Below are 26,689 nucleotides of genomic sequence, written 5' to 3' on the forward strand. Positions count from 1 at the left end.
GTTTACAGAGTTAGGACCGGAAGGTCCACAGAGTTAGGGCCAGAGGGCCCACAGAGTGATGGGACTGGAGGGTCCCACTGAGACACATTGACCAGAGGGTCAACAGAGTTATAGCCTCGAGTGGCTAATATGTGTTGTGTGTGGTATTTTGGGGAACTCACTAAGCTTTGTGCTTACCGTGTTATGTGTTTTGTGTTTCAGGTTTTCTCGAGATCGCGGGACGGCACCGGCTTGATTGTACACACCAGAGAAAGAGTTATATTTTGAGGATCCTGGATTATTAATGGAGTTGTGCTCTGTAATTTGAATAAACGAGATTTTATACAATTTGTTATGAAAAGTATGCGGTTTTAAAATGAAAAATCTATTTGAAAATTTACGGCGTTACAAGTAAGAAGCTTTCTAGGCCATGCAGGATTTTATCGCCGATTTATTAAAGATTTTTCAAGGATTGCTAGGCCCTTGACTCAATTACTCTTGAAGGACGCCCCATTTGATTTTTCCAAGGAATGTCATAAGGCATTTCATTTGCTAAAGGAAAAATTAACCACCACTCCTATCATGATAGCACCAAATTGGAATTTTCCTTTCGAGCTAATGTGTGATGCTAGTGATTATGCTGTGGGTGCTGTTTTGGGACAAAGAATTGACAAGCATTTTCAGCCAATCTATTATGCAAGCAAGACATTGAATCCGACTCAAGAGAATTACACTACTACCGAGAAGGAGCTGTTAGCAGTGGTATACGCTTTTGACAAGTTCCGGCCATACTTAGTCTTATCCAAGACAATCGTTTTTACCGATCACTCCGCGTTGAAGTATTTATTTGCCAAGCAAGATGCGAAGCTGTGACATCCCCATTTTCACGGCCAGAAAAGACCGATTTTGTTTATGCTTTATAAAAATCAGAGTACCTCTTTTAATAAAAATGTTGCGGAATTTGTTCCCAGTAAAACATGATAAATACGTTATCAAAGCATTTCCGAAGAAAAGTATTTTTATTCATTTTAAAACATTTGGGATGTCATTGTCAATACAAAAACATAAACATAAACAGAACTTACATTTATTTACACTAGTGATCTACATCTCTTTTAAATCTCTCAGTGTAAAGTAGCTTCGTATCGACACCTGTGATACAAATAAACTGAGTGGGTCAGGTTGGGAAACCTGGTGAGTACATAGGGATTTCAATCCCACAATGTTATAACATATATATAATTTAGAACTCACAAAATATATAATTTCACCATATATGTATAAGCAACTCTTATCCCACCCCGTCGATCCTCACAACGAGACTATCCATACTCTCAAACCTAAGTTTAACCGTTTTACCTAATCCATACTCCCGGATCAGAAATGAACGGCTTTACCTAATCCATACTCTCAGATTAATGACGAATGGTTATGTCTAATCCATACTCTCGGACTAGGGACGAATGACTAATCTATACTCTCGGATTAATGACGAATGACTATGCCTCAATCCATACTCTCGGACTAGGGACGAATGACTATGTCTTACTCCATACTCCCGGACTAAGGACAACTGACTATGTCTTAATTCATACCCCCGAATTAATGACAGTTGACTATGTCCAATCCATACTCTCGGACTAGGGACAATGACTGTGTCTAATCTATGCTCCCGGATAAATGACATATACTAAAGTTCTATTCTTTGAGTATAACTCACTTGTACTCGTAAGAAAATACTACCCAATATTCCTCATAATTAATTTAGGTCTACCCTTTATCCTAAATCATCATATATAATCAGGTATGTTCTTTAACACGTATTTCAGGCAACATCAATTAACTCGCACATAAACATATAATTAATACTTCAATCAATACTTGTATTAAAATCATGTTCATGAAAGGGACTATGCACTCACCTGATACGGTGGTGACTCGGTACTTGGACAACACTTCGTTAATCTTAAAACAATTTCCCTCGACAAAACCTAGTATCATTACCACTAGGGTTTAGTTCAATATTTACTGAGACTAATTTAATAGTCTAGCTGTTATTATTATTATATAAGCGTTAAACAACACTATATAACTCATAATAATAGCCCAAATAATTATTTTAAGGTCCTAATAATGTTACTATAATTAATTAGAAGCTATATTAAAAATAGCGTAGGCGTAGCTCACTTACAGCGGGTTTTTCGCAAAACCGGGCTTCGCTGGAGCAGCGTTTCCAAGCCGAAAGACCCTTTTTCTCGGGACTCCGGGAGACTCGGGGCTTCCTTCGGGTGCTAGGGGGTTTACCTAGGCTTTTAGGGGGGTTAGGGAGCTTAGAGAGATAGTATAGAGAGAGAAAGAAGAGGGTTGAGGGGTGAGGAAAGGAGGGAACACGACACCTCTATTTATAGGGTGAAATCCTGACGGACTCGCCGAGTCGGTTCACGGACTCGCCGAGTCGGTGCCACGTGTCATCACCTGATGGCTTTTCTTGGGGAGAAAGCCTTGGCCCATATTCAGCCACGTCACCCCTTTTTACAGCAGCACCCTGCCGACTTCTAAACCCCGTAACTTTCGCATACGAGCTCCGTTTTCGACATTATTTTCTTCCACTCGTAGGTAAAAACAAGATCAACAACTTTCATTTAGACTCCGTCGGCTAATTCTCGACCGATCTTAAATTTACAGTACGAGGAGATTAGACTGCTAAATGACCGCGAAGAATTCGTAACTCCTTCATACGGAATCCGTTTTCGTATGTATTTTTACCGTTGAGTTCCTATTAATGAGATCTTCAACTCTCATTTAGGTCGCGTAAGCCAAAAACCGCTCGAACTAAAATTCGAGTTTCGGGCTGTACACTGCTAAGCCGAAACTTTGAAAAATCATAACTTCCTCATACGAAGTCAGATTTGGGCGTTCTTTTTATGGATTTTCTTGTTTTAACATACTCTACGACTTTGGTTTAGACTACTAAGGCTGAAAAAGTCTTCTATCGTAAATTCACTTTTTACGTTTCCCGGTGCCGTGCCGGTTTTGCTGTAAAACTTCGATGGGCCATAACTTCTTCGTTATAACTCGGATTTCGGCGTTCTTTATATGTACGGAACCCTTGAGACATATTTTACAACTTAGTTAAGATTATTTATTCTAAATAACCTTTTGTCGAAAAGTCGTTTTCGACTCCTATTATCTCTAATTTGACTAGCCCGGATCTACGGGCGTTACAGAAGCCCAGATTGATACGTTGGGTCCTACTTCTACAAGAGTTTGATATCGAAATTCACGATAAAAAGGGGATGGAAAACGTAGCTGCCGATCATTTATCAAGACTAGAGAACCCACTTTTGGAGAAGCTAGAAGAAGATAAAATTGGGGATGATTTTCCCGATGAGTATATCTTGGTAGTAGCGGGAGAAGTGTCATGGTTTGCGGATATAGCAAATTATTTAGCAACCAAATACACCCCAAAAGATTTGACTCGCCAACAAAAGAAGAAATTCTTTTCGGAAATTAAATACTACTTTTAGGACGAGTCATACCTTTTCCGAAGCTGCGCGGATGGAATGATACGAAGATGTGTATTTGGAAAGGAAAGTCAAGAAATTTTGGCACATTGCCATAGTGGACCCGCCGGAGGACATCATGGAGCACATTAAACTGCAAAGAAGATTTTTGATATTGGGTTCTATTGGCCTACAATTTTCAAGGATGCTGCTCAATATGTCAAGGAATGTGACTCATGCCAAAGAGCGGGAAATATATCATCCCGAAATGAAATGCCCCAACAAAGCATCCAAGTGTGTGAAGTATTTGATGTGTGGGGGATTGACTTCATGGGACCCTTTCCCGTGTCTAAAGGAAACAAATACATCTTGGTGGCGGTTGATTACGTATCTAAATGGGCGGAGGCACAAGCATTACCCACTAATGATGCTCGGGTGGTGGTACGATTTTTAAAGAAATTATTTTCACGATTTGGAGTTCCTAAAGCTCTCATTAGTGACCGGGGCACTCACTTTGCCAATGATCAATTAGCAAAGGTGTTGCAAAAATATGGTGTTCACCATAGATTTTCAACATCCTATCATCCTCAAACGAGTGGCCAAACCGAAGTAACGAATAGGGCGTTGAAGAGAATACTAGAAAGATCGGTTGGGAGTAATAGAAAAGAGTGGTCGGATAAGCTTGATGATGCACTTTGGGCTTTCCGAACAGCCTTTAAGACACCTATTGGTACTACACCATATAGGCTAGTCTATGGAAAAAATTGTCACTTACCGGTTGAAATAGAGCACAAGGCTTATTGGGCATTAAAGGTGTGCAATTTTGATTTGGCTGAACTTAGAACTAACCGTTTAATGCAAATGAATGCCTTGGAAGAGCTTAGGAATGAGGCTTACACTAGTTCCTTAATTTACAAAGAAAAGACCAAGAATTGGCATGATAAGAGACTCAAGGGTAATAAAGATTTTAAAGAGGGACAAAAGGTGTTACTTTTTAATTCAAGGCTCAAACTATTTCCGGGCAAGCTAAAGACACGATGGGATGGTCCGTTTATAGTAAAGAAAATTTTTCCACATGGAGTTATTGAGCTACTATCAAGAGAAGGAACTCCTTTTAAGGTTAATGGTCATAGGGTGAAAAAATATGAAGAAGGAATTCCAAGGAATGAAGAACTTCAAGAAGGGCTGCTACTGGAAGGGATTACAGAAACGTAGAGCGGGAAGGAGTCCAACTAATGACTCCTTAAAAAGAAGCGCTTCCGGGAGGCAACCCGCGTTTAGAGTTTGCTTTCTTTTCTTCTCTTTTTCGTTTTTTTTTATTTTTATTTTGCTTAGGATTTGTTTTTATCAATCTTCTTCTATGTTCAAAATGATTGCTTGAGGGCCAGCAATGCTCAAGTGTGGGGTGGCATACATTTCATTTTACAAACTCAAAATTTTTCACAGAATGAAAAACTCGACGAGTCCCTAAGGCTACTCGACGAGCCCATTTCAGAAACACAGAAAAATCGTTGAATCAGGCATCTACTCGCCGAGTAGGTCCGCCTACTCGACGAGTACATATATTTACCCGAAAGAAAATTATTTTTATTACATTCTGTAAAAGAGGGGTTTTTACCCTAATTTGCAAACATTCAGTCATTCATACGAGCCGCCTCCCCTTACTCGACGTGCAAACACTCTCAAGCATCCATCTTGATTTTTCTCTTCTTCTGCAATTTTAACCAACAAGGTAACAACTTTAGCTCTTAATCCTTTACAAGTTTCGATCTTTGGTGTAATAACACCTTTAATTTCTGGAAAATCCCGATTTTGGGAAAACTTGAATTTTAGGGTTTTGATTTTTGACAAATTAGGACGTTTTAGACATAATTTTTTTACATTCATATGCTCCTGGAATATTCCGCAGCAAACCCCTACAATAATTTATGGATTTGGCCGGTTGATTTCATCAGAACGGATTTTGGATTCGAGCAGTTCGTCCTACTCGCCGAGTAGTTCATGGACTCGGTGAGTCGATACTGCTGATGCCCAATATTCAGCAATTTTTAATATTTTTCGGTATTTCGCTTGTGGTTTTCTTGTTTCTCTGCTGTGCAGGAACCATGTCTAGGAGAGGACAAAGCTCACGAGGAGGCGGTTATGGGGACATCCCATGGTTGACTTTTCCAAGCATCGCCAACAAGTCTACACTCACACGAACAAAGAACAAGCTGGAGGCTTTGAGGCGGAAGGAAATATATGTTGCCAATGAGTTGGACTGGTCATGGATGGGGTAAGCTGGGCTGGAAGAAGCACTAAGCCATTATTTGATCAAGTCTTGTGAAATAAATGGGGTACAAATAATCTGTGACGGGTGGAGTCGGTTGTTTAAGCTGCAAGAGCCGGTATATCAAGAGCTTTGCTGGGAATTCTTTGCTACCATCTCTTTCCATGGTGGTGATGACTACTATAGTCCAAACATCATTTCATTCTGCCTTGGAGGAGAGTATCGCCAGTGTAGCATGGCAGAGCTGGCATGGAGGCTGGGAATTTATGATTAGAATGAGATCATGTCTGAGACTTTCGAGTCATTTTTAGAGCAGTGCCACAAAGACTTGCCCGAGGGTGTTGTTGCCTCTACTTGGTGGAACACCATTGCCAACCAAGTCTACATCCCTTCATCCGCTCAAGAGGGGATGATCCGCTCCCCGATTCATCGCCTAATACATCGTCTGATCGCGAGCTCTATAAACATGCGAAAGGATGACGATAAAGTCCCCACTCTTGACATCTTCTACATGTGGAGTATTATTACTCCTGATGTATTTTGCAACTTGCCATATTGCATGGTAAAATACTTGGAAGAGGGGGCAGTGAAAGAACGAGTAACTTCAAAAATCAATGGTGGCATGTTTGTGACAAGGCTTGCGAGAACCTATGGCATTTTGGACCGACCAGAGGCACGAGTGTTGACTATGATTCCTAGTCCTCCCTTCACCACAACTTTATTTAGGAGGGCTAGGATCATTGAGGATTATGGAAGGGGCCATGTTAGCATTCCTAATGATGATGAGCCATTGGTGTCGAAAGAACCAGGAAGGAGGGTAAGGCGAAGGAGAGAGCGGGTACCACGAGACCCACCGGTTATTCCAGTGGATGAGGAGCTCCCTATGGATTGGTATAATGTGGAGCAGCGAAGGTACCAAGACGATCTCGGGCGGAGCGTGAACTATGTCAACGAGTCATTTACTTATTTATTTGACCAAATGCATTTTGCGCCAAGGCCCGGGCCCGGATTCCCGTATGTGCCTAGTTGGGATGAAAGGGTGCAAGCGAGACGAAACCAAGTGGGTGGAAGTGGAACCAGAGGAGATGAAGACGAGGAGGAAGATTGATGTGTTATTTTATTGTGTTTTTGATGTTTAAAACTATTTATTCTTATTTGTGTTGGGTATTGAACTTGTAGGATATTTAAGTAGGTATTTGTTTTCTTTTATTACTTGTGGTTGCTTTCTTTTCAGATTGGAGGATGGGATGCATGCATGAGTCTTAATTGTCAAGTTTAGAGTGAAGATCGGGTCTAGATGAGAATGTGCATGAGTTAGGGTCGAGTCAGTTCTCAAGGAGGGTCTTAGAGTGTTATTTGTTGAAGAAAAAATGAAGAAAATACACTGAGTTATTATACCCAGCCATATCAGAAACGTAACCCAACAGTAGAATATTTTTTATTTTTTTTACTCAGCGATGGACTCGCCGAGTGCACATTACCTACTCGACGAGTCCGAGTTCAATTTCACGATTTCTCTGCTTGATACGCTGCTGCTCGACGTGTTTCCGTATAGACTCGACGAGTTTATAGTTTTTTTTTTCATTCTCAAGGCCTATATTCTGCTCATATTCACTACGGGTCGAGCTCATATTCCTTAGAGTTTTAATTTTTGAAGATTTCCGAGTATTTTTCCTGCATTTTTGGAGCTTTCCCACACAAGATATGACACACCCAAGACATGGATGAGCTGTTCCCATGTCTAAAGTCAATGGAAGATGGAGCTTTAAATGAAGAAGATCGACCTTGCCACTACTACCCCAAGGGAGTTTATTTCAATTCCCTCTCTATGTTTTTATTATTCTTTATCATGCATAATATGCAATGGGGACATTGCATAAATTAAGTGTGGGGTAGGGGGTTGGTTACATTAGTTAGAATTTTAGTTAAATTTTGAAATTTTGCATAAAAATTGCTAGGGCTAAATTAGAAAATTTTGGTAAAGCAATTAGGAATCATGCTAGTGTTATGTTTGATGATTGCATGAAGACCCAAATGTTTAGTTGAGCCTATATACATTCTAGTGCATTTATGGCCTCCTTTATTCTAGTGAAATCATGGGACAAAAACACAACCTCGCTTAGTTTGAGGGATGCAATATGTTTAGCATCGTATACCAGAAATGTATCCAGGAAAATTTTTATCTTTAATCAATAAAGGTTGAAGTTGAGCGTCCTTGCTTAAGCATGTAGGTTTTGAGTGAGAAAAAGTGAGTTACATGAGAGAATTACAAGAAAAGTTTGAAGAAATTTTGGAGCAGTTAAAATAAATATCAAAAGATCAAAATTCCAAAGTTCAAAAGTTGAAGATACCCAAAAATCAAAGAAAATCAAAAAGGTGGCAAATTTTGAATAATTCAAAGAAATTAAAATGCAAATTATCAAGAAAGTGAAGAGTTTCAAAAAGCTCCATAGTGGTATCGAAAATTGTAATTTTTAGAATATGTATGCTTGGGTTGCTCAACCAAAAATACCTTGAGACTTGGAGGTTTTCTGTGGATGGATTCGGAGGGATGCATAAAATGAGCATTGTTCAAAAGAAGTGGGCGAGTGTTTATGAGGATTGTGAGTATTTAGGATGAGGGGGGTCGTTTAGGAAAAATTTAGACACAAATGCATGCATTGCGGTCTTGGCATAATGGCTGGGTTTGATTGGGATTGTCTTATGTGATACTAGTGTGTTAAAATTCAGTTTTGCTTGGGGGCAAGCAACAGTCAAGTGTGGGGTATTTTGATATTTGCATATTTAGCCATATATTTAGTATAAATTTGTATCAATTATTAGCTAATTATTTGCATATTATGGACAAAAGGTACTTATTATTGTTCAAATTATATTTTCAGTCAAAAAAAAAAGAAGCTCGGAAGCTAAAGGAAGCAGGAGACATGAATAGAAGCTCGGAAATGGGAGAAAGAAGAAAAAGGATTAATTCTGAAGCTACTCGGTGAGTAGGGTCGTCTACTCGATGAGTAGACACGAAGGTTCACGAAGAAATACGAGAAGTCCTTGCCGCATACGGATTCAAAAAAGGGACTCGTCGAGTCAGTTATCTACTCGACGAGTAGCCCCTGTTTTGAGAAAACTATAAAAAGACTTCACAAACCCGAATTGAGGACTCTCTGGCTTTTTGGAGAACTTACTTGGCGACTAAGGAACTTGCTGGAGATCAGAAGAACGTGTGAAGAACCCTAATCCTTCATTCTCAAGAGATTAAGGCACTTTAGGTTTAATTTTCCACTTTACCTTGAATAGAATTATGTTAGGTTTAATTGAATTCGTTTTTAAGCTTTCATACACTGAAATCATGAACTAATTTCGTTAGTTTCTGTTTGGGGAAGACAAATTTGCTCCTATGGTTTAATTTACTCTTTTTGATTAATTGTTAGTTGGTGATATTGTTAAATTAAGCTTGTTGAAGACCCTTATGCATTAACTATAACTATTTTCTGTTAATTGCTAAGTGATTAAGCTGCATGAACATCTCTTAATTGCTTATCTCATATAATTTATGTGAACACAATACTATATGCCTAGGAATAATGAACATGAAACTAGGATTAATTAGAAAATGGGTAAATTAATGTGTGAGCTTGTATGATACACCATCAACAAGAGGTTAATTGAATCACCAAACTTAATTAGCTAGCTACAAGTCTTATTTAACCTGAATAATCAACCTAGGAAATCTATTAGTTTAATCAACTGGCCATTGTTTGAATTGGTATGTTTTCTAAGGATTAGTAATAGCGAATGCGAATCTAATCACTAGAGTCGGTAACCAATAACAATTAATCTATTATATCATCATAAAAATTAACCATAGGAGTAAATAAGTTGAACTTAAACAGAAACCCTTTTGGACCATTGAATTTAGTTTGTTTTTACGTGTTTTCAGCTTTTAATTGAGTAGTTAAGTTTTAGTTAAGTTTCTAGTCTTGTAAAACTAGAGAAACCCCTATTTTCTATTACTTGTTTTTAGTTAATTCTAGTTTTTAGTTTTAATTTTCCGTTCCCTGAGTTCGATACCCTATTTATTTAACTACACCACAATTGACAGGTCCACTGCCTTTGTGTGTCAATTTTATAATTAAAAGTAGGATTAAAACTAGTTGAATTTACACACATCACAAACCGTAAAAATTAAGAAGAAAACATATGTAACACCCAGTTCCAGGTAAGCATCACTTCTGTTTCATCAATTAACTTTTTAAGGATGAAAGCCTTGGTCACGACGTGAGCACTTGTATATCACAACGTGATGGTGCCAGGGAAGAACACGCATCCATTTGGTTGTCACGACGTGACCACATGTTGGTCACGACGTGACAACCCTCGCCTGTCAAAACACTGATTTTGGGCATTGTCCCTCTATTTAAGGGAAGTGAGGGCTAAGGTTTACACACCCTCAACCTCCATCACCTCCCTTCACCCTCAAAGAAACCTTAATCCTCCATTTTGATCTTTAAGCTCCTTTTTGGTGATTTTTAAGCTTTAAAGAGTAATAGAAGGCATTTGGTGCATCATCTCAGCTAGCAAGCCACTTTTTCATCATCTTAAGCTGCATTAGGACTCTTGTAAGTCCTCAAGTTCCTGCCTTTTTAGATCAAGCATGTTATATTTAGGGTTTGGTTCACTTTTCTCATCTTTTGAGGGAGTTTGAGTGTTAGAAACTCAAAAGGTTGGAAACTTTATGAGTTCTTGTGACTCATTTGTATCCCTTTCTCCCATACTGGAGTTTTAATAAGATTTGGGTTCCATGCATGGGATTTGATCTCATTTTCCTTTCATATTGATCTAGTTGGTGTTTAATACATGCATTGGACATGTATGTCTAAAAATCTATGATTTTTATGGTATTTTGAGATGAAGGTAGCCTTCTGGGAAGTTTGGTTGTCTGGCTTGAATGATTAAGAACTTAAGTCGTTAATGTATTCTGAGATTTTAGTAAGTTGATTAATCTTTAATATTTTAACCTAATTTAATATTCAAGGCTAGGATCCTCAAATACAATTCGAAATTAAGAAGAGGGATGTCGTAATCTAATTGCAAATTTATTTTAGGTAGGTAAAGCACTTTACCAATTTCAATCTACTATGAAATTCCTAGATCTTTTGAGATTCATCTAATTGTTCAATGACATGTTTAATCTTGAATTATGCTCTTCAATTTGTGACTAGGAAGTTGAGGATCACAAACAAGATGCGAATAACCATGTAATCCCGTGCGACAACCTCATTCTCATTTAGGATCTCACATAGATGTGTCGGTTAACCACAGACGCTCCATTACCAACCATAAACTCGAGATGAACCATTGTTCCACTTTATAGTCCCTAATTAATGTTTTGGTTAACAACGCATTGTAACATCTAATTTTCAGGTATTCGCTTTTAAGCCTTGAGTTGTGTTTTGTTTGCAAGAATAGTCCCTAATGGCATTGATATTGCCGCATTTATACACATTTTTAGGCAATATCTTAGTATCTTTTGTTTAATATTTTGGTTATTTGCAAAGATATATGATACTTATTGGACTAAATTGTATTTTGCAGTCAAAAGGAACACTCTTGAAGATAAATGACCGAAATTGACAAGAATTGGAACTTTGGAGGATGGAAGCTTAAAAGAAGAAAATTCCAGTTAAAAACCCAAGTCACGACATGTCCATCAACCTCACGACGTGAAGTGTGTATTCTAGAAGATAAGTACGCGGGAAGTCAGAAACCTTTCCCGATAAGGATTTGTATCAAAGTCACGACGTGAAACCCTTGTTCACGTCGTGAATCACATATTTTCCAAAACTATAAATTATCCTTCACTCTTATGATTTGAGGAGGCTTTTGGAGAGTTTTCTGGAGGAAAGGTATTCTGAGATATCGATTTTAGAGTCCAGAAAGTGCACAAAACATCCTTTTGAAGGAGATTTGCTTAGAGATTAAGAGATTGAAGAACACATCATCACATTGGTTTGATTTACTTTAATCATGTCGTTTTATTTTGAGATTGTTTTTATGTTTTCATCCATGAGTAGCTGAATTTAGTTGCTTTCGTTTAGCTATATGATACTTTAACTCTATGGTTTAGTTATTTAATTTATGGATTTTAATAGTTGGTTGTGTGCATGTGTTTGATTATCATTACCTAGCATGTTAAAGTTGTGATTTTGTTGCTTAAATTCAAGTTAAGTGCAGCTTAGTAACCATTAAATTACATGAACTTGATTACCTAGTGATTTAGTGACCATTAAATTACTAGAGCTAGGATCGACCAAATCTTAGAAAAGTAATAAAAGAAACAAATTTAGTTGTGCTAGAGAACATAAATTATGACCATAACAGTGTTTGTTTAGATAAATCTTACATAGCCCATCTATAATTAATAACTAATTCTGTGTTTTGCTTATGTATGACCATACAAGGTAGTTCATGAATTGGTGAAAATATTAGTAAATTTGGATTTAAATTGGTAATTACATAATAATTGGTAACCAACTTTAATAATCCATAATGAGTGACTAACCATAGAGGAGAAGTGGATTCGAACTAAATGAAAGTGTTTTTAGAATATTGATTAAAACCATTAGCGAAGTGTTTAAGTTTGTCTGAACTTGTAAAATCAGATAGAAACCCCCTTTTTAACTTTTGCTTGTTTTTGGTTAATTTATAGTAATTATTTTAGTTAATTAAATATGTTCTCTGAGTTCGACCCCAACTTACTTTACTATACTATAATCCGACTAGGTACACTGTCTATAGGTGCAATAGTAGAAAAGTAGTTATGATATAAATTTAATGCTTGATAGGTATATTTTTGTACACATGAAGTTTTTGGCGACTATTTTAGTTCTTAATTTAATTGCTTTAGGTTAATCGATCCTTTTTGTGTGATTAAACCTGCAAAAAGTTAATTTTTAGCATTGGATTTTTTTTCTGAATTACTGAACTCACGACGTGAACTCAACTATTTTATGTTTTTTTTTGTTTTTGCTTACTGTTTAGTTTATCTGCTTCCCCACGAGGTGGTATCATTACCACGTCGTGGTGAACGTTCAGTAGAAATTTTTAATTAGTTTTTGTTCGTTTTTATTTTTGTTTTTGTTATAGTAGTATATGACCCGCGGATCCAACACACCTTTGACACCACCACTTGAAGATTCTGAGTCAGCTTTGCATAAAAAGAAGGACAAGAACGTAGGAGGATCAAGCAAAATTCCGAAAGAAGAAAGCAAAATCAAATTTTTTGAGAAGGCTCCTACCAAAAAGGAATCCGGTTACGAGCCCGAAATAGAAACAGACAAAAGTAGTGACCCTGAAAGCGAGCCAAAAAGCATCATGGCGGACATTGCTGACATGACAATGGACTTGTGCAACCCGCAATTCCCGCTACTGCTACCTTCTAACTTAAGGGACATATCCTTACCACGCTAAAGGATATTCCATTTTTCGAAAAAGACCATGAAGATGCATACAAGAACCTTGATGAAGTCAATGACATAGCCGACTATTTGAACATTCCTAATGTTCCTCGAGAGACTGTCTTGCTAAGAATGCTTCTGGTTACTTTTAAAGGAGCGGCTAAAGATTAGTTGAAAACACTTTCACCAGGTTCAATCACTAATTAGGCACATATGCATGAAGAATTCCTCCAACAATTTTTCCCACAATCTAAGGTTTCTAGACTCAAGAAGGCCATATCAAACTTTGAGCAACAAATGGGGGAGTCCTTGTATGAAGCTTGGGAGAGATACAAAGGGTTAATCAGAAATTGTCTCCAAAATGATTTAAATGAGCAACAAGAAGTATCGATCTTCTACGGTGGAGTGAACGTCACGACAAGGCAACTCCTTGATTCTCAAGGACCTTTAATGAAGAAGAATCCCTCTGAAATTAAAGAATTAATCGAAGAGTTTTAGAAACATTCACGGGAATATCACAACTCTCGCAATGACGGAGCAAAAGGGATCGGGAATGGTGTTTCGGCAGATATGGTGGCGGTAATGGAAATGTTAAGTAGCATGGATAGGAGAATGACCAAGATGGACCAATCCATTCACGCGATACGTGTGGGTTGTGAAAATTGCAATGGTCTACATTTAACAAAAGATTTCCATTTGGATGAAAACGGGAATTGGAAGGCTCAAGGTTGCTACTCAAGTGGAGGCCGCTATGATGAAGATTGGAGGAAGCCGAAGAAGGAATGGTTGCCTTACGATGAGTAAAAAAAGCAAAAATAAGAGAAGTACAAGCAAAAGGCAAGAGGGTTTTATCAAAAAGAAGAACCGACGCCCGAAAAGAAAACGGATTTTGAAACAATGCTCACCCGCTTTGCAGCCGCATCAGAAAAGAGGCATGATGAAACCGATGCAGTGATGAGAGATCAGCAAGCTCTAATAAGAGATCAACAAGCTTTACTTATAAATCATCAATCATCAATAAAAAATATTGAAGCTCAACTCGGGCAATTAACTGCATTGGCTAACGAGCGGTTACCTCCACCAATTCCCGATAACAAACCACAACCGCATGTCATGTCCATTATTATTGAAGAATACACCATTTCTGAGTTTTTAGAAGCCTTATAAGTAGAGACAAAGCAGTGCGAATCACAGCCAAAGAGAATGAAGGTTGAAGAAAAAATTGAGGTTGAAACACTGTCGTCACGATGTGGGGATTAAATCTCCACAACGTGGTCTCAATCTGAACAGAAAAATTATTCGTGTGCTCAAGTTTTTCGTCCTCCGCTATCGTTCCTTCTCGAGCCAAAGTTCACCCACAGGAGCAAGAACATATAAAATTTATGAAGCAAGTTAAGGGTACTCCGATTAATACTCCTTTTATTGAATCCTTGGCAAAAGTTCCCGAATATGCCAAATTTCTTCAAGACTTAATTGACACTCGCCAACAACTAGAAAAGACCTCCAAGGTAGTCCTTAGTGAGCAAAGTTCCAAGGTTATAATGGAGGGGATACCAAGGAAGATGGGAGATCCTGGACGCCTTACACTTCCATGTGAATTCGGAAACAACATGAAGATATATGCTTTACCCGATTCTGGAGTAAGTATAAATTTGATGCCCTATTCATTTTATCAGAAGCTCAACCTTCCAGAATTGAAGGCTACTAGAATGACGATTCATATGGCCAATCGTTCAGTGACTCATCCTCGAGGCATAGTTGTGGACATTTTGGTAAAAATTGGAAAATTTATTTTTCCAATTGATTTTGTAGTGTTAGATATGAAGGAGGATAAAGATGTCCCAGTTATCCTTGGACACCCTTTACTCAGTACCGCATGAGCCTTGATTGATATTTGTGAGTCTTAGCTTACTTTGCGAGTGGGAGATGACAAAATGACTTTTGGGGTGGAAGATGGATTAAAGACAGATTGTGCTCAAAATGAAGTATTTTTCATGTATGAAGAAAACGAGCTTGAGGAGTTGGAAAAATTAATGGAAGAGGAAATTCAAATAATAGGACGAGTCAAGTGTACTAATCCTACAGCATCAATTCCAATGGTTTTTGAGGTCTTTGCTTATAAAACTTCAAAGTCTCTAGTTGGTGAGGAAAGTGAAGAAAGCTTGGTGTCAAGTGATGAAGAAGAAGAAGAAGTTACACAAGACTTGAGACAACCAAGTTCGGACAAGGTGGATTCTGAAGCTATGGAGGTACAAAAAGAAAGAGGGGAACTTGAACTTGCTGTGAAAAAAAGAAGAATTCTAAGAAAGTATATCTTAGAAGGTTTCAAGCATACAAGAAAAGATGGAGGGAACAAAAGGTGCAAGTGAAGATCCCGATTTCAACCTATACAACGTAGGGTGGCACTGAGTCCGGCTCATGATTCCATAAAAAAGAAGCGCTTCTCGGGAGGCAACCCGAGCTCGTAAATTTTTTTTAGAAAAAGGTAAAAATCGAGTGTGGGGTTCTTGTCGTAATTTTTTTTTTAATGAACAACATTTTAAAAATAAATAAATAAATACAATGATTTTCATAAATTAAAGGGAAAAGGCTAATTTATATGGACAACATATGGACTAAATAATTTAGCCCAACATTGCACCAACCCATAAATTTAGCCCATACACAACCCACGACGTGAAGCCCAAGAACACGACGTGAATTCATGCAAGTCACGTACTTGAAGTAGAGTTTCAGTCACTTTCGTTTAAAAACTTTCTTTACAAACATTACGCTGTGACTTTGGAACTGGTCCCCCCCCACATTTCGATTTCGGCCGAATCTTTGTATTTCATACTTCTATCTTACGTCATTCTAATCAAAGGTATGTTCTATAAGTTGATTAATCTTTAATTTCCTAGATTTTTAGGCATTTTGACTTAAGGTTTGTTCTTGAAGCTTTAATGCCAAAATTGAATCGATTTGTCAAGTGAATCGTGGTTGCTTGTATGTTAAAAAGCCTTAGAATAGCATATTACACAACCCCAAACATGAATTTAGGTTCGATTTGATCTGAAAATGAACGACCGCAGATTCATCACGAACCGAAATCACGAATTGGTCTTCGTGACCACGACGTGAAAAGTGGGCGGACATTTTTTCTATTTTCTGCTTAATTGCTTAATTGTTTGGTGGTTTTGTCGTTTTTCTTGTTGTTAATCTTTCAGGTACCATGGGACCGAGGCGTGCAATTCCGGAAGAACAAGAACACATTGATGTTCATAGTGTGCATCCGTTATATCGATTCCCTCAAAATGTTTCGCAATCCATACTAAACAGCTAATCAAACAAGCTTGGATGGTTATACAACCAGGAGTTTGCATTAGCACCATTGGTCGATTGGTCATGGCTACGTGGGGTTGGTATGGTAACGGAAGTAGAACGATATTGGACAAAGTTATTTGTAGGAGAAGGTTTTACTTTCCAATGCAACAGGTGGCGCAATTTATTTTCTATTCAAGAGCCCGTTTATCGAGAATTATCCAATGAATTCTTTGCCACAATTAGTTTTGAAGAACGAACAACCGACCCGACATACAACCGCGCCCTTGCATTTCGATTGGGAGGAGTTTATAGAGAATGCAGTCTTCGTGAATTTGCTTGGCGAATGGGGTCATATACAGAAGCAGAAACACAATCACCCCATTTTATCTTATTTCTACTAGGTTGTGTTCGAGAGTTTACTACAAGGTTGTTTGACGTACAGTTTTGGAGAACCATTTCCAACCACGAGTATAGTTTGCGAGATGTTAGCGAAGGACAGATTCGACCACCTATTTATTGGTTCTTACATTGATTGATCACTTTCACTATCAACCACAAACATCATGGTGACAAGGTGCCTTCCCAGAATTTATTTTATCTTTGGAGCATAATCACGCCATGAGATGTTTGTGATCTACCATACATGTTTGCGAGATTTTTAGGGACGAAGGTGGTAAGTTCTCGGCCTGGTAGTCTTATTACTGGTGGAAATTTGTTCACTCGCCTAGCTCGCTCATATGGGATTTTGAGTCCTAACTTTATTTGGAATCTGACACGTTTTAAGGACTCAGATTTGACGACTCAATTTTTGAGTCTTATGCGAGTTGTGGTGAATATTGGTGGAGGATATGTAATACCCCCGGAAGATGATGACCAACCAATTGTTCAACAAGGGGGGGGGGGGCAACCGAGGCAAAGAGGAAGGATGAGCGTAAGAGGGTGTGGTGAAAGAGGTTAACCATGGGAGGAGGATCTTCTCGTGATGAGATGATGACAGGTTATTTTGATCGGATGAGCATGAGTGTGAACTGGATAGGTGGTACAATGGAAAACATGATCCAACATTTTCAAATTGCGCAACCACCTAACTTGGGAAATCAATACCCGATTTGCCCTTCATGGAGAAAGTATTGGTCACAACAGAGAGACAGAGTGGGGACTAGCGGAGCACGAGATGACGAAGATGAAGAATGATGTTTATCCCTTTTATTTTTATTTTTAGTTATTTTTAGTTTCTTTGTTATTTTTGGTGTGTTTTAGTTTTTGAGTTTCTATTTGGTATGTTTAAAAAAAACTTGTAACCAAATTATGTGATGATTGTTTTCTACTTTCCACAATTTGTTTGTTTTGATGCAAATTTAGTAGAATATCATGAGAGAAAAATGAGAGAATAGAGATAAGAGCGTACGAGAAAAGCCGTGTGATTTAGAGTTACGAGTCGAAGCCCATAATTTTTAATAAGTGTGGGGTCAATATCGTGAGAGAAAAGGGATTAGAGGAAGAGAGGTTCCAAGAAAATAGAGTTTTGTGAAGACTCTTAATCCATTAAGAAGGTCAATTGCACATAACTTGCATGGAAGAAGTCTTGCAAAACTGTTTTCTGGTACACCCAGTTTCACGACGTAGCCTTTATTCCCACGTCGTGACTTTGATGCCATCATGATTCAGGGTACAATTTACATCGACAACACGACGTGAATTCCATCATCACGTCGTGAGCAGTAAAAAAAATGGCATATTTATTTTACTCTTCCAACTTTACAATGTGGCGTATGTTTTCCCAGATTGAGATGCTATGCTTTGAAGATCTTATGCACCACACTTTTTGAAGATACAAGTTTCCGATTCACATTTTTTCGGCACATTTACGTATCTCAGAAGATCCAAGTTCCAGTCACATACTCAAGGTGTTCTAGCATTCCACACGCATGCAGAATTCGATCTTGTCACTACTACCCCAGGGGAGTATGTTCCTTTTTCTCCCTTTTATTGCTTTTAAATTATTTTAAGCATACAATGAGGGCATTTTATGAAATAAGTGTGGGGTAGGGGATCGAAAAAGTAAATTTCTAAAAAAAATTATAAAAAATCTAATAGATTTGAAATAATAATCTAAAAATTGAATCTAGTGATAATTTAAAAACTTAAGTTGATAGTGTTGTGTGAGATGTTCCAATGCGAGCTCAAATGTTTAATTAAGCCAACATATGTTATAGTATATTTGTGGCTTCCCAAGTTTTAGTGAAAAGCCATGAGATATGAAAGATAATCTGGTAGTTTATATGGCATACTAAGTTTTGCAGCCTACACCTGAAATCTATCCAGGAGAGCTTATGTAGTCATTGCACTTAGACTAATACCTCTAACCAATAAAGGTTGAAGTTAAGCTCCCTTGCCTCATGTAACATCCCAAAATTCAAGACCAAAAATTTCATTTTAATTAAGTTATTATATAAAACCAACAGTATAAAAACATTCATAATAATATCTCATGTCAAACCAAAGTGTCGATAATCAAAACATATTATCATAAAACCATATCAGAGTGTAATCCCAAAGATCTCATGTGCGGAAAACATGGTGTGATGCGCTGCGATCAAGCCGACCCCTTTCCTTTGAAAACGAAGTACCTGAAACCAAAACTGTAAACTGTAAGCATGAAGCTTAGTGAGTTCCCCCATCATACCACATACCATACAATACACATACTGCCGATCAATTCTGGGGTGTCCGACCTACCCATGTCAAGCCGTTCTGGGATGCTGACCTACCCATGTCAGGCCATTCTGGGGTGCCGAGCTACCCTCCGGTCTATCTCAACCGGCAACGGGGATTATTTCACCCCTACCACTACCACACAATAACATATCATAATCATACTGTCAGGCATATCTGGAGTGCCGACCTACCCATCAGTCCTAACGACCGAGTCAGGGGACTATTCCCCTCCTACTACCACTATCACATATCACATATCATGCTGACACATAAGGCACATCTGATGGGTTTTACACAAACAATCCTATGTGTGCATGCAACCCTAATTGGATCTATGTTTTCACTATTAGACATACAACTTTATGAACACAAAAAGAAACCTGACATGCTCGTAAAATTTTTGAAATTCACATAGAAGCATAGAACACATACCTTTTGTTGTTATGTAGTAATAACAACTTGTTTCTTGAATCTCCTTAGCCGTGAAAGCAAGTACCACAAGTGTAGTACCTATAATGGCTCACAAACACACTTGAGTGGATGAATATGAGAGAGAGGATGAAGGGTAACTAGCTCACAAAATCGGCTCTACTAGGGTTTCTCCAAGGGGTGCCGATTTTGAGTGCCTTAGGGTGCTATTTATAGTTGAAGTCAACTAGGGTTTCAAGGTGGAAACCCTAATCCCTTAGCTTAGGGCCTAAGCAAACCCATGAACTCCTTTCCTTAAGCCCTTGGGCGAAAACTCTTAGATACTTCTAGGATTTTCGGCCAAGCCTTAATAAAGGTGATCCAATGGCCCAAAGTCTCAACTATCAAATAGTTACAAAACAGCCCCTGCACTTTAATTAATTCCTTTAATCCCAAAATTAATTCCTAATTAATTTCTGATTAAATACTAATTAATAATATGATTCCAAATTAATATATTATTCATATAATATATTAACAAATCATATTTATACCCCAATTTATTATTCTTAACAATAAACCAGCTTATCTCTTCAACAGTCATCCTGTCTAGTCACCAGTGTGAAGGCAACCCAAAAGGACCATGCTACAACCGGGTCAAGTACATACCAAATATAGTTATGGACTTAGACACTAATCCAACAGTCTCCCACTTTGATAAGTCTAATAACTACAAATGCAAGTACCACTTCAGGATCCGATTAGCAATCGTAGCTTTCATAAGCCGTTGTCGAACTCTGATCTTATCAGTAACCTGTCCTTTAGATAAGGGATTGTATAGTCCTCCGTTCTAGATATCGTGCGGACAAATACATGGAACATAGTCATACTTATTGTCCAGCATTTTGTTTCTTGATCTCTGATTCGTCTGACATAGAACTTAATTGAACACATCAATTCAGTCCTGACCGGGTCCGTCACATAAGTCAAACCAAATCATCGAGGGGCCCAAATATCGCTTTTACCCTCTTAGGATAAAAGGAACAGATAAACTTTGACTTATATGCATTTACCATTCACTCATCAAATCATGCACAACAATGTGTTTTATAACATCAAGTTACTGATGTGTTTACACATTATCAATGCACAACCAACTTGCAGACAATAAACCATATATCTAGGTTTTAAGACCATATGATATTATCGTCTTGCAATCACTCGTGATAAATTCCATGAAGTGATTCCAACAAGCGCGAGTCTAATCCAATGCTCAAATCAAACTCATAAGCACTCATGAACGTTGCAGCAAACCTTTGCTATGTCTAATACGCTTTAGACAATCTACACACCAATTTATGACAATCTTCTTTCATACTTACTCCTAAAGTATGAGTGAATATGGAACATTCGAATAATCTTATTATTCAGGAAGTCAAAACATGCAAAATGAAACAATAGGTAAATAATTAATATAAGACAATACTTTACTTATAAATAATACTCTTTTATTTAATCATCAAATTTCAATTACATTTATCTATTACACGTTTCTAAACTATCTAATCTAAACTAATATCGTCCTTCAGCCCTATGCTCCTAGCGTGCTGCAAGTGCTTAACCCTACTCAGTCCCTTCGTAAGGGGATCTGTTGGGTTATCCTCCGACGATACCCTCTTCACTACGAGGGATCCTTCTTCCACCTGATGTCGAATAAAGTGATATTTTCTGTCGATATGTCGAGATCTGCCATGATCCCTGGGTTCCTTGGTCAAGGCAACCGCTCCTTCATTATCACAGAAAATTTCCATGGTCTCCTTTATGGATGGCACAACTCCAAGGTCTCCAATGAAGTTCTTCAACCATATTGCCTCCTTTGACGCTTCGCTCGCCGCTATACTATGATTCGCAGGTTGAATCAGCTATGGTCTCCTGCTTGGAACCTTTCCAAGTCACTGCTCCTCCATTTAGGGTAAAGACCCAGCCCGACTGCGAACGGTAGTTGTCTCTGTCGGGCTGAAAACTGGCGTCACTATACCCTCGCACCCTTAAGTCATCACTCCCACCGAAGACTAGAAACCATTCCTTGGTCTTCCGAAGGTAATTAAGAATATTCTTGACTACGGTCTAATGTGCTTTTCCATGGTTCCCTTGATATCTTCTGACCATGCTCAAATCGAAGGCCACATCAGGGCGAGTACAAGTCATAGCATACATAATCGAGCCAACTGCGGAAGCGTATGGTACTCGGCTCATTTTTTCTATCTCGACTTCGGTACTCGGGCTTTGAGTCTTACTCAACTTGGCATTACTTTGGATTGGTAACTCTCCCTTCTTTGAATTCTCCATACTAAAATGTTTTAGTAGCTTGTCCAAGTAAGTATTCTGACTAAGTCCTATTAGTCTCTTACTTCTGTTTCCCACTATCCTTATTCCCAAAATATAGGCAGCTTCTCCGAGGTCCTTCATAGCGAAGCACTTCCCAAGCTAGGATTTAACTTCCTTCAGGGTTGGGATGTCGTTTCCTATGAGTTGTATGTCATCGACATACAATACGAGGAAGCTTACTATACTGCCACTGGCTTTGACATATACACATGATTCATCCTCGCTTCGCAGAAAACCAAACTCTTTGACTTTCTCGTCGAAACAAAGATTCCATCTGCGAGATGCTTGTTTTAGTCCATAAATGGACTTCTCAAGCTTACACACGCTATTGGGATGCTTCACATTGAAAAAACCCTCTGGCTGACTCATGTAAACATCCTCAGCCAACTTCCCGTTAAGGAAAGCAGTTTTGAAATCCATCCGCCATATTTCGTAGTCATGAAATACAGCAATGGCCAACATCACCCTGATAGACTTTATCTTCACAACTGGTGAGAAGGTTTCATCATAGTCAACTACGGGAGTTTGAGTGAAACCCTTCACAACCAATCGCGCTTTATAAGTGTGTACATTCCCATCCATGTCGGTCTTCTTCTTGAAGATCCATTTGCACCCGACCGTCTTACGACCTGGCACATTGTCAACCAATTTCTAAACTTGGTTGTCATACATGGACTGAATCTCGCTGTCCATAGCCTCTTTCCATTTCACAGACTCTGGTCCTGCCATGGCTTCCTTATAGCTGTTAGGTTCGTCCAAATTCATTAGTGTACTATCACTAATGAATGTATCCCCTTTTATAGTAATATGGAAACCATAAAACTGGGGTTGAACCCTAACTCTTTCGGAATGTCTAAGAGCTGAGGACTCGTCAATCGGTTCAACCGGAGTTTCCTCCTCGGGTTGAGTGCCAGCGTTAGAGGTTCCTTCATCACTCGACTCTTGAAGCTCTTCAAGATTGATTTGTCTCCCACTGTCCCCTTGGCTTATGAGTTCTCGCTCTCGGAAAACCCCTCTCCTCGCAACGAAGACAACATTATCACTCGGTCTATAGAAGAGATATCCAAAGGACTTCTGCGGGTAGCCGATGAAAATACATCGCTCACTACGAGGTTCGAGCTTGTCGTGAGTCTCTCATCTTACGAAAGCCTCGCAACCCCGAACCTTAATGTGTGTCAATGAGGGAGCTTTCCCTGTCCACATCTCGTGATGTGTTTTGGCAACCTTCTTTGTAGGGACTAAGTTAAGGATATGGACGACAGTCTCTAAAGCATACCCCCAGAATGAGATAGGTAGCGAAGCACGACTCATCATGGAACGAACCATGTCTAGCAAGGTTCGATTACGCCTCTCACCACACTATTCAATTGTGGTGTTCTAGGTGGCGTCAATTGCAAAACAATTCCACATTCCTTGAGGTAGTCGTGGAATTCAAGACTTAGGTACTCTCCACCTTGATCGGATCGAAGCATCTTGATTTTCCTGCTTAACTGATTCTACACTTCTTGTTTGAACTCTTTGAACTTTTCAAAGGTTTCTGACTTATGCCTGATTAAGTAGATATAACCATATCTTCTATAATCATCGGTAAAAGTCATGTAGAAGCGGCACATATCCCTTGTGGTGGATATAAAGGGCCCACATACATCGGTATGTATGAGATCCAATAAACCCTCACCCCTCGCACAAGTGCCAGTGAAGGGTGACTTGGTCATCTTTCCAAGTAAACAAGATTCACACACGTCATCGTCCCTAAGGTCGAATGACTCCAACACTCCATCCTTTTGGAGCTGGGCTATGCGCTTCTTGTTGACATGTCCAAGACGACAATGCCACAAGCATGATTTATCCAAATCATTGGAAGAATCAATACACAACACATCATTTCCAAAATTGTCTACAACCATCACAGTTTCATATATTCCATTACAAGGCAATGCTTCTAAATAGAAAACACCATTAAGATAAGCATTAATAGAACCCTTTTCATTATCAAATGAATATCTAAATCCTTATCTATATAAACCATGAAATGAAATAATGTTTCTTGCCATATCTGGCGAATAGCAACAATTATTTAAATCTAATCCTAATCCACTACTAAGCATTAAAGAGTAAACTCCGATCTTGGTGACAGGCGACGATCTTCTGTTCCCCATGATCAAATTTATCTTCCCATGCTCCACATCCCTATTTCTTCTTAGGCCCTGCAAATCAGAAAAAATGTGAAAACCACATCCTGTATCAAGAACCCAAGAAATAACATGTGATGAATCATTAGATTCAATAGTGTAAATACCTGCGTAGGACGGCTTGATCTTTCCATCCTTGATTTCTTGTAGATATTTAGGGCAACTTCGTTTCCAATGCCCTATTTCGTGGCAGTGGTGGAACTCTGCCTCCTTGGGGTTGGAGTTGGGTTTAGTAGGACCAACCGTGGTTCCACTAGAAGAGGATCCATTTTGGGACTTTCCCTTATGGTGGCTCTTTGAGGGAGCCTTCCTCTTCTTTCCCTTTCCTTGCCCAATTGTCAATACTGGGGTAGCAGCAGGAGTTGGAGTTGATGCAACAGATTTGTCTTTGAGGTTGCTCTCAGCAGTCCTCAACAAGCCCTGAATCTTGCTCAAAGAGACCTCCTCCTTGTTTATGTGGTAGGTCATGCGGAACTGGCTATAGCAGGGAGGCAAGGAATGAAGGATGATATCAATTTCCAGCTCTTCATTAAAGTTCACATTCAACTTTAGCAGGCGATCGACATATCTCTGCATCTTTTGCAGATGAGCGGTAAGGGACTCTCCGTTACCCATTTTGGTAGTGATCATCGAAGTGATGATCTCATATCTTTCTTGCCTAGCGCTCTGGTGGTACCGGTCCAGCAGATCTTGATGCATCTCATACGGGTACATGTCCTCATAGGACTTCTGGAGTTCTGCAGTCATAGTCGCCAGCATGATGCAATGGACTTTCGTGGCATCACGCTCGTGGGCCTCAAAGGCCGTGATCTCTTCAGCAGAAGCAGTGTTGATGTCAATCTCCTTTAGCTTCTCATCGAGGACATACTCTTTGTCCTCGTAACGAGTGACCATTCGAATGTTGCAGATCCAATCATTGAAATTGGACCCGTCAAAGATCACTCTCCCACATAAGTTCATGAGTGAGAACGAGCCAGAGGAAGTTGAACCAGAAGCGTTGTTGTTGATGTTCGACATCTGAAAAGGAAAAAGAACAAAGTTTGATTAGAAATGAATCCCTAATTAAACACCCAAATGAAAAATTAGGGCTAGGATCCAACAACATTATTTACAAATTAGAATAGGGATGCCGTAATCTAACAAGTAAATAATTTGAAGGTAAGTGAATGACGATTCACTAATTTCCGCCATGAAAAACAAATTAAAGCTAAGTTTTAAATGTATTGAAAACTCCTAGATCTTTTGAGATTCATTGAACTTTTCAATGACATGTTTAAATCTTGATATGCCCCTCAAGTTTGTGACTGGGATGCCGAGGATCACAAAGCGGGTGTGAATAACCATGCAAATGTATATGGTGCCCTCTATGTTACAGTCACCTATTCGATGTGCTGGTTAACCACACACGCTCCATCGAAATATGACAAACAATGAGTCACCCTTTGCCACCTTTGCTTAGAACCTAATTAGTGTGCCGGTTAACCACACACGCTCCACTAACGTCTTAGCAAAGGTACAAAGTGTAATTTCATGGAATAACATCAAATTCACATTTATGCCTAAAGTAACTAAGATTGGGAATTTTATGAAAACATTTAGTTACTTTATTAATCATTATACTTTAATGAGGAATTAGTTTGCCCTGTCCTACCCGTTCGGCTAACGACCCTCCACCAATCAAGGAAGCGGTGGGTGAGAGTGGACACCCATTAAACGACCATTTTATAGCCCATAACCTTATACCCCCCTTATAGATCGGCTTCGTGAATGAGGCCTACTAACGGTAAGACTAGCTTAATCTTATACATATATATAATAATTAATCTTATAATATTATAATAGTATAAGGGTGTATTTTAAACATTTCAAAATACTTGGGTTTTAATCAAATTTAAAATTTCCGAATATTAAAACCTTTTAATTTAAAATTTTAAATATTAAAACTTTGATTTAATAATTATCCCAAAATTAAACAATTAATTTGAATTATTAAATCTTGGAGGATTATCTATTAAATTAAACAATTAATTTAACATAATCCCTTAATCCCCTAAAATTCGAAAATTTTGGGATGGGATAATTTTTAAAAAAATCTTTAATTACCTTTTAAACAATTAAAGGGATAATCACAAGATATGGCAATATCCTAATCCCTAAAATTTAGGAATCTTATCTTGGGGGGGAGGCAATTTCAAAAACCCTAGGGTTAGACAACCCTAAATACGAAATCTTGGGGCCAAAGGAAACGGTTTGGGAAACCCTAGCAAAATTTCGAAAACTAGGGTTTAGGAACCATAATTTCGAAAATCAAGCCCTTTAGGGTTTATTAGCCATAAACCCTAATTATTTAAATTCATACTCTTGTATTAAATCTAATTGAAAACAAAACCTGGCTCTGATACCACTGATGGGTTTTACACAAACAATCCTATGTGTGCATGCAACCCTAATTGGATCTATGTTTTCACTATTAGACAT

The 26,689-nt window shown here is 38.5% G+C and overlaps 1 protein-coding gene and 1 non-coding gene across 2 annotated transcripts; one reads left to right on the forward strand and one right to left on the reverse strand.

Annotated features, from left to right (window-relative positions):
• Window positions 1-13,463: 13,463 nt before the first annotated feature.
• LOC145151610 (small nucleolar RNA R71) lies at window positions 13,464-13,570 on the reverse strand. Its single transcript, XR_013732175.1, has one exon. It is a non-coding gene; the product is annotated as a small nucleolar RNA R71 (small nucleolar RNA).
• A 1,173-nt stretch (window positions 13,571-14,743) lies between these two features.
• LOC145131058 (uncharacterized) lies at window positions 14,744-15,082 on the forward strand. The gene has a single exon (XM_079065798.1). The coding sequence runs from the start codon at window positions 14,744-14,746 to the stop codon at window positions 15,080-15,082; it is 339 nt and encodes a 112-aa protein (XP_078921924.1).
• The last annotated feature ends 11,607 nt before the right edge of the window (window positions 15,083-26,689 follow it).

The sequence above is a fragment of the Lactuca virosa genome, chromosome 1, assembly GCF_052849685.1.
Source record: "Lactuca virosa cultivar CGN04683 chromosome 1, Lactuca_virosa_CGN04683_v6, whole genome shotgun sequence".
Taxonomy (NCBI): domain Eukaryota; kingdom Viridiplantae; phylum Streptophyta; class Magnoliopsida; order Asterales; family Asteraceae; genus Lactuca; species Lactuca virosa.

Bases quoted from the DNA above. Each gene is read 5' to 3' on its own strand.
- LOC145131058 (XM_079065798.1), top strand. From the start codon at position 14,744: ATGGAGGGGATACCAAGGAAGATGGGAGATCCTGGACGCCTTACACTT.